Consider the following 9,382-nt stretch of genomic DNA (forward strand, 5'->3'; position numbering starts at 1 on the left):
CAAGAGAAAAAAAATTGCTCAAATTTAAAGGCTTGTTGCATCTTTCCTTTAAACTTGAAATTAGTGCAACAAATTATGAATTGAACATATCCTTGTACCATAACCATTTCAATACCAAATATACAATTATAAATTGCATCCTTAAGGACAAGTTGAAGATGAAATGAAGGAAGAAATATCTAAAGGACACTATTTTGAGAAACATGTTGCACTTCCCAAATATCATATTCAAAATGGTGCACTAAATCATACTAACAATTACTTGAATCTAAATATGTGGATAGTTGAAGATCAATTAGTGGATGAATCAAGCCATTCAATGATCTTATTATGCCCAAAACCTTGATCATCACTAGAAATGTATGGTTAGAAGAGATCACAAGAAACTTTTTGACATGTCCATATGAAGAATGTACCCTAAATGGAAAGAATCTATTGAATCATCATTAATATCATATATTGAATCACCATCAAAATGATAAATACTCGCATCCCATTTACCCTTTTTCCACATGTAGAAATTCATCAATGTTTTTTTTCATTTTATAAAGGCTTAATAGTTTCTTCCTTTTCCAAGCTTTCAAAATATGTATCATTGAACTCAAAAGCATTGTAAGGGATAGATATTACCTCGTCTCTATGGGAAAAGGAATCATTTTTAATAGGATCATCTTCATCAATATTAGAATCTTCATTGAGATCATGATCTTTATTGTTATATTTTTCATAGATATAATCTTCAATAATAAAACCGTAATCAATATCATGATCTTCCTTTGGATATTCTTCAATATGTTCCTCTTGGTGATCAGCAAGGATCTCTTGTTTTTACTCATGGTAATCTTCTTCATAAATGAAGAATCAATCATGCGACCGGAGCGCGATCTCTCTCAGGCGATGGTGAAACCCCCGAGCCCTTGACTGCGCTCGGCAGCTCTGCTGCTGGATCGCAGCTCCCGCTGCGAGCCTCCTGCTCCGCTTGCTCCCCCCTCCCTGGGCCTTCTGCCCCGTCTCCCGCTGCTGCTCGTGCTGCGGCCGAGGGCAGCCTGCTGCTCCCTCTGCTGGGCCTTTTGCCTCTTCCCTTCCCCTGAGAATCGCCTCTGGCATGATGGGATCTCCTGATACAGGACAGGCCGACTTGGAGAAGTCTTTTGCATCACTTATCCCAGAGAACAATCCAGAACGGATCCGACCCACGGCTTCAAAATTTATCAAGAAGCTTGATGAAATACCGGAGATCCCTCTCCCCCCATCTCTCCCAAGGAGATCCGCCGTTGCCTTGGCAGAACGAGGACTCGTTGGGCAGTTCACGGGGTTATGGCCGTCCTCCCGAACTGTGCAACGATGGGTGGAAAGAAATTGGAACGCTATGGTTCAGGGGAAAATTGCGATAAGATTCTGTGGAAGAGGCTTCTTCACCTTCCTCTTCGAAACTGTGGAGGACCGTAACCTAATCTTTAGGAATGGACCATACTTCATGGACACCAGAGGCCTTTACCTCAACCGATGGACCCCGGACTTCGACCCAGAAATGGATGTCCCCAATGCAGTCCCGGTTTGGGTTCGCCTTCCGCATCTCCCGCTTCACTGCTGGGCTGATGAATCAGTTAGAGCAATTGGAAACGGAATAGGGAAATATGTGGACAGAGCGGAGCCAAAAGAGAATATGCACGCCTGTGCGAGGATCTGCGTGGAAGTGGATTTGGGCAAAGGATTACCAGAGGCCGTCAAGCTCAGAGTTGATCAGTGGACACACATACAGCAAGTGGATTACGAGCAACTTCCCTTCAAATGCAAGGTATGTCACGAATATGGTCATTTTGCTAATAGGTGCTCTAAAGCTAGAACAGAAGTCAATGTCAGCTCTGAACCCCCAGAGGAAACATGGGAAGTAGTAAAAAAAAAAAAGAAATCAAACCCTCCCCCCGATCCAGAGGTGCCCCACTCTGAAATCCCTCCCATCTCCGCTGTCCCATCAAGCATGGATCATTCCATTCCCTCATCCTCCAACCCTTTCGAAACCCTAGCCTCAGAAGAACCCTCATCCCCCCTCCATCCCCCAAGGGCAACAGAACCCCCCCCTCCTCCCCCCTCCAGGCTTCCCCCCCTCGCACAGTGGAAAGGATCCTAACAAGGAACAAAACAAAGGAAAATATTGCAGCCACGGATCCACCAAGGAAAGTGGGAAGGAAATCGAATAAGGAAATAAGAGATGAGAACGCAGCAAAAGAGATGACCACAGGAACACAGCAACCAATAGACACATATCTTGACAAGAACAAGGGAAGTGGCGAAAAAACGAAGGAGAAAATCGGGCCTCACAACAAAATAGGTAAATGATGAATTTGGTCTCTTGGAACTGTAGGGGGATGGGCTCCTCCCTCAAATTAAACGCAGTCCGTGATCTCATGAACTCAGAACAACCAGACTTCCTCCTACTCCAGGAGACCAAAATTAGTGAACAAGAATTCCAAATCATCACCTCAAAGTTTAAAAGGTATGCAGGAACAGCCGTGAGTGCAATAGGAGCATCAGGAGGCATAGGTGTATTATGGAAGAAAAGCAAATGGAATCTCATAAACAACAATCCAAACAGATGGTGGATTAGAATCGACATGCAAAGTCTAGATCTGAGGGAGGAATACACAATCTACAATGTGTATGCACCATCCCACTTCAGGGACAAAGCCACTTGCTGGGAATCATTGAAAGCAGACATAGAGGCCTTACAAGGGAGGAAGATCTTTCTTGGAGGAGATTTGAATCTAATCAGGAATGCAGAAGAAAAACTTGGAGGGAAGTACTTCATAGATCCATTCAGAGACAAATTGGAGGATATCATACAAGCTCACAAATTTATAGACATCCCCCCTCAAAATGGCCGCTTCACATGGTCTAACAAAAGGATAGGCAGAAACAATATCAAAGAAAGACTCGACCGAATTCTTGTTCAGGAGAGTGTAGCAATCAGCTTTCAAAGGGTTCACAGTTCAATCCTATTGGGCTTCACTTCTGATCATAGACCTGTAGCGCTGCACTTGGAAAAAGAGGAGAATTTGGGCCCGCTCCCATTCAAATATAACAAGGCCTGGGATGCCATCGAGGACTTCAAAACTCTGATCAAGGAGACATGGAGGATAGAGATAACAGGCTCACCGCATTATGTCTGGGAATCCAAGATAAAACAACTCAGGATCGCAATAAAAAATTGGGCAAAAAACCATGCAAACAAGGAAAGGAGGACAAAAACTGAGTTGCAAAGAAGCTTGGCGGAATGGAATCAGGAAAGGGAGACAGTTCAAGAAACAGAAGAAGATCAAAAGACAGAAGCGGAGATGCACAAAGCTTTATACAACCAGCATCGAAAAGAAGAGGAAGAACTCAGGCAAAAGTCTAGATGCCTCTGGATCAAGTCGGGGGATAAAAATACCTCTTTCTTTCACAACTGCCTCAAGTTAAGGAGAGCTGGAAATAATATAGGTAAGATAAGGTTCAATGAGAAAGAGTTAACAGAGAGCGAGGAAATCAAGGAGGCCGCAACAAATCATTTTCAATCCCTGCTCTCAGCCGACCCTCAGTACAAAGAAAACCCGGACTTCACCAACATTATTGAAAGGAAGGTTACTGAAGCTCAAAACAGCAATCTGGATAAAGAAATCACTATAGAAGAGGTGGAGTGGTCCATCAACAGCATGCCCCTGGACAAAGCTCCAGGCCCGGACGGCTTCACGGTAAGCTTCTACAAAACTCATTGGGATATTATCAAAAAGGATTTCCTCAGAATGGTGAGAAACTTCCACCTAAAAAGCAAATTGGGAAGTAGTGTCAAATCTTCGTTTCTAGCCCTCATCCCAAAGGATCCAAGCCCCCAATCATTTGATAGGTTCAGACCCATCTCCCTTTGCAATGTGTCATATAAAATTATCTCAAAAATCCTAGCTAATAGGCTGAAACAAATTCTTCCTTCTATCATCTCTGACAATCAAGGTGGGTTCCTTCCCAAGAGGCACATAACTGATAATGTAATTATGATTCAAGAAGCAATTCACAGCAGTATAGCTAGAAACGAGAAAGGCATGATAATCAAGTTGGACATGGCTAGTGCCTTTGACAGGGTAAACCACGCCTTCCTGGAGACTGTGCTTGCAAAGTTTGGGGTTTCAAGGAATTTCATCATTAAGGTCATGGAATGTGTCTCTCAGAATTGGACAGCTCCGCTCATCAATGGGAGGCCTTGCAGAGCCTTCATAAGCACCCGTGGATTGAGGCAAGGTTGCCCTCTATCCCCCTTTCTCTATATTATAATGGCGGAAACATTAAGCTTGCATTTAGAAAACAAGAGAAGGCTGAAGGAAATCACTGGAGTGGACATAATCAGAGGAGCTAAAGGGATCAATCACTCCCTATTCGCAGACGACACTCTGCTAATAGGTGGAGCTTCAAGCCTTATGGCAAGGAGATTCAAGGCCACACTTGATCTCTTCCTTCAAGCATCGGGGGGAAAACTAAACAACAACAAATGCAAAATATATACCTGGAATGTTCCAAGACATATAACTCAAAGGATTGCTATGATTCTGGAAATTCCAGCCCAATCAAGTTGGTCTCACTTCATGTATTTAGGACTCCCGCTGGCCAAAGAATCAATCAAACACGAAGTATGGGTTAATTTGATCGAGAAGCTTAGAGGCAAACTTCAAAGTTGGGGGATGCACTGGCTCAATCTAGCTGGAAGAACAATCCTTATCAAGTCCATCTTATCAGCCATCCCTATTTATCAATTCGCCATAATGCTCGCCCCCTCAAGCATCCACAAACACATGGAGCTCATCCTTAGAAGCTTTCTATGGAAGGGTGGAAAGCAAGAAACGAAGAAATTCAGTCTTGTAAAGTGGGAAAAGGTCATCCTCCCCATAGAAAAAGGCGGGTTAGGAATCAAAGTGCCCAGATTGGCAAACTTGGCAATGGGATTCAAGTTAATATGGAGAATTCTAACTGAGAAGGACTCCTGGTGGGCAGAGGTCTTGAAAAAAAAATACCTAAGTGGAAGCAACAGCAATATCCTCTCCGACACAATCACAGAAAGACAATGCACCCCGGTCTGGAAGCTGATCAAAAAATCTTTAACTCTCCTCAAATCTCATATCTCCAAAGCCCCAGGCAATGGGAAGCAAATCAGCATATGGAAAGACAAAATAATGGGTCAGGAAGCCAAGGAAAAGCTTCCCCAACTGAGGCAGCTGCAGCAGTGGATGTCTGAGAAAAATCTCACAACTCTCTTCGACATTTCAAATTGGGACCATGACAGCTGGAAAGGCTGGAAAATCAGGCATCTTCCCGATGGACTAAAGGAGCAATGGAACAATCTTAAACTCTCATTAGCAGGAGCAGCTCCCACAAGCAAGGGGAAAGAGGACAGTTTCATATGGGATCCAAATGGAGGCACTTACTCGGTTAGGGAAGGTTACAAAGCGCTCCAAAACCAAGCTGCATTGAATAACTGGCAATATCACAAGAACGCTTGGAAAATCGAAAGTATCCCGAAGATAAAACTCTTTAATTGGACCTTGCTTCATGGCAAGCTCCTAACAGCTGAGAATTTGAGAAAAAAGGGGATCCAGGGGCCTTCCATCTGTGTTATGTGCAGAAAAGAGGAAGAAAGCCTCAATCACCTCTTCATAGACTGCCCAATAGCATCGACATGCTGGAAGCTCATAACCAGCCCTCTAGAGACAGGGGAGGTTCCCAACCAGGTCTCCCTCCTTCAGAAAGGCTGGGGGAAACTCTCTCCCTTTGCAACCAAAGACACAACCCTCGCCAAGAGACTCTGGTCCAGCATTCCCTCCAACCTCTGCTGGCAGATATGGCTCGCCAGAAACGCAAGCATCTTCAAAGACAAAAAACCTAGGATCTCAAATATCCTGGCCAAAACTGTTGCGCTTATAGCTGAGACTATTGAAGCCAACGGGATTCAACAAGCTGACCCGGAATACTCAACTGAGCAAGTGAAAGCATGGGTACAAAGATTCAATTGCAAGCCAAATCCAAAATTCAAGACAATCAACGGATCTGGACAGAGCGAATGGAAGATCAGAGGGTCAAAAGAGGAAGTTAACAACTGGATTCAAAGGCAAAAGAGGCACACACTTCACTTCGACGGGGCCTCAAAGAACAATCCAGGCATAGCTGGAGCAGGGGGAGTTTTAAAGGACCCTCAAGGAAAAACGATGGTTACATATGAATGGAGCTTGGGGACTTTGTCAAACAACAAAGCAGAAGCTTATAGCCTCCTTTTGGGGATCTCCATAGCGCGGAGGAGGGGAATTCATGACCTTCTAGTAATGGGAGACTCAGCAATCCTAATAGCAGCCTTAAACAAGGGGAACAACTTCAACCAATGTGCCCTGAACAGAACAAAAGACAGAATCTTTGAACAAGCCAGGGGCATGAACAACGTGACTTATAAACACGTCCTCAGAATACATAATAAGACAGCTGACGAGCTGGCCAACAAGGCCACTAAAAGACCCACGGGCCAGGTGAGGGAGAATGAGAAAATATATGACCATGATATCCCATAGACATATCTTAATCCCAATGCATCTGACCGTTAGTCACCTCAGGCATCTAACTCAAGACAACAGGCCAGCGAAAATGAGATCTTCTGCTCTACAAATCCACCTCGACTGCCAAAACGGAGGGTACAGGACAGGGAATCGGTCTCAGGACCTGAACATGCAAGAAAACAACAGCATTTCTCTTCGACACTCTCCCGGAATCAAAGGAAGGCGTGATCACGCCCATACCTGTTACAGAATACAAGGACGGCCACAGAGCACCTCAGATCACTTGAGGACAGATAAGACCAGTCACTCCGCCTCCATTCATGAGTGGGAGAACGCCCATTACATCCTTTATAAACTCAGCAAGAACACTAAGGCCCTCACTACTCATCACAACCATAGCGCGCGCAGGAGAGCCCTTCTGGATCGGAGGCAGGGACAAAGTGGTCTTTTCTGCAGTAGCAAGGCTAGCACCGGAGACCAAATACACTCTGAGATTTTCTTAGTGGACGGCAATAGCTGGCTTTCCTTTGTTCACGGAGGCACCAGGCATCGAGCGCAAGCAAACTCCACGAGGGCGGACTTACCAGATCTCCATCTGACCTGGGTAAACAATCTTCCCTTTATCTGTGTTCTTTTCAATACTAACAGTTGGTTCTGTGCTCCCAGCACCGCTCTCACTCATCAACAGAGCACTCACCTCAACTCTGCCTCACCAAAGCAATCCGGCTACACAAGCGGCAAGTCTCCCAACTCCTCAGCATTTGACAAAGCCTTCACCGCTCCCAGCAAGATGGATGACCAGAACAACCAGCAAGCTAACCAGCAGCAGCCAAGGAACCCGATGGATAACATATTCAACAACAGAGATTGCCATATGTGCAAGGCACATGTCATTATGATCAATGCTCTGAAGAAGCAGGTGAAAGAACTCACTGAGGACTTTCACGCGGACAGAAACTCGAAGAGGAAGAAGCTGGAGAAGAGGAAAAAAGAAATTGAAGAACTTAAGGATCGCTGCATCCACATGGAGGCAGTCATTGATCACCTCCGCACCTTAACTGAAAGCCAGCAAGGAGAAGCTTCAACAAGAGTGAGCAAGAGGGAACCTCTCCAGGATGACTCGGTTACCCAACACTCCCCCTAACTCATGCAGTGTAGTTATAAATGGATAGGAGGATCCTTTGTAAGGCAATATAGCCGTTTAAATTCAGTATTAAGTATAGTTAAGAAGAGCTTCGAGAACTATGGGTCTGCGAGCCCAATTTTGAATCTCAGCTTTTGGAATCTTCCTCTTATTGTAATAGTTTTCGAATCGCAAGTTTTATAATACAAAAGTAGACGACGTTGTTAAAAAAAAAATCTTCTTCATAAAATTCCTCTTTTTTTGTCTTTATAAAGGCATATAAAACCTTCCTCTTGAAGGGCCTTGGTTAAGTCTTGAAGGGTATCTTCATATCTTTGAAATTATGGCCCCCAAATCTTGAGAAAAATTTTCAATAAACACTTCAATAGAAGGTGTGCTTTTTGGACCACAAGAATACTTAATCCATTGCCTCTCATTTCCTTTAAGTGAATCAATGAACAACCTCATAAGTGTGTATTCATGAATCATATGAATCTCTAAAGTGTATTTTAGGAATCTTACCACATGAAAAATAGATGAAGAAGGATCACCATCAAATTTTGGAACATCACTTATATAATCTGTACCATAATTATTGGGATATTCTAGAATATTCTTAACATCCAAAGTAGTGTGCATTTCATGCAACTCCCAAGGATCCATCTTATATCATTTGAAATTTTTATAACACTAGTGGAGTCATCATGATGAATTTAAATTCCTTAAAAGATGCTTGCTTCAACCTACAAGCATAAAATCTTTGAAGATCAATGAAGAACTAGGTTTTTTCTCTTCCAATGGAGTCATTGGATGAGCAATTTTAACCTTGGATTTTGGATAATCTCATCCAATTAATTTGAGGCATAGAATTCAAATCATGAAGAGAAGGACTTAATTCCTCCCCGACAATGATGCCAAAAATGTTACCAAAAAATCTAGTATCCTAGTGTAGAACCTCACTATGCACTCTTGACCTATGAAAGCAAGGAGATTAGCCACCACTATGACCTTAGTGGATTGTACCCCATTATTTTTTATTGAATGTTATCGACATGAGGGAGGCTTCCCCAAAAAGAATCAAAGATAAATAAATCAAGGATTCCTAAGCCAAATGATCTCTAAGGCTCTTGTTAATTTATACACCTAATAAAGGTATCCAATAAAGAAAGGATCGGGGTGAAAATGAGATGATGGATATGAGGAAACCACTGGCTATAGCCTAGGAGGCTGATTTAAGTCTTATAGATTTTCAAGGCACTTCTCCTACATGCCACCATCAACTAAAATATTGTTGTTATAAATTAGGGTTTGAGGTAGTCCCACTTTTATGGCATGCAATATTTATGATAGCAATTGAAAAATATTATATTAATGATGCTATCAGCGAAATTTCCAAGGTAATTGAAAAGGTAAACAAGAGATAGGTTAACAGAAATTTCCTAATGGTTGAAAATGTACAAAATAGCAAAACAACCTTAGCGTCAGCCTTAGAATCATGAGTGCAAGATGCATTCTTTCCTTTTAAAATTAATAGATCCAAGCCCTACTTCTAAGACATTAACATATATGTTAATTTAAGCTACTAAATGCATTTTTCCCAACCCTAACCTTAGTCTACCATTAGATAAGAAAGATAAAATAAATTTCTTATGATTGACACTCATAGACCAGCGCCTTCAATCAATTGGGCATA

General features: G+C 42.8%; 1 protein-coding gene across 1 annotated transcript; it reads left to right on the forward strand.

Moving 5' to 3' along the window:
* The first annotated feature begins 1,108 nt into the window (after positions 1 to 1,108).
* LOC149142970 (uncharacterized) lies at positions 1,109 to 6,581 on the forward strand. The gene is made up of 2 exons (XM_089451636.1): positions 1,109 to 1,798; positions 2,445 to 6,581. The coding sequence occupies exons 1-2, from the start codon at positions 1,109 to 1,111 to the stop codon at positions 6,579 to 6,581; spliced, it is 4,827 nt and encodes a 1,608-aa protein (XP_089307762.1).
* Positions 6,582 to 9,382: the final 2,801 nt, after the last annotated feature.

This window comes from Pinus tabuliformis, chromosome X (genome assembly GCF_031772625.1).
Source record: "Pinus tabuliformis cultivar Carrire ecotype Pingquan chromosome X, CPIR1, whole genome shotgun sequence".
Lineage (NCBI taxonomy): Eukaryota > Viridiplantae > Streptophyta > Pinopsida > Pinales > Pinaceae > Pinus > Pinus tabuliformis.

Coding starts and splice junctions, on each gene's coding strand:
- LOC149142970 (XM_089451636.1), top strand. CDS start 1,109: ATGGGATCTCCTGATACAGGACAGGCCGACTTGGAGAAGTCTTTTGCA. Junction 1,799..2,444: donor AACTTCCCTTCAAATGCAAG/GTATGTCACGAA, acceptor CTCCTACTCCAG/GAGACCAAAATTAGTGAACA.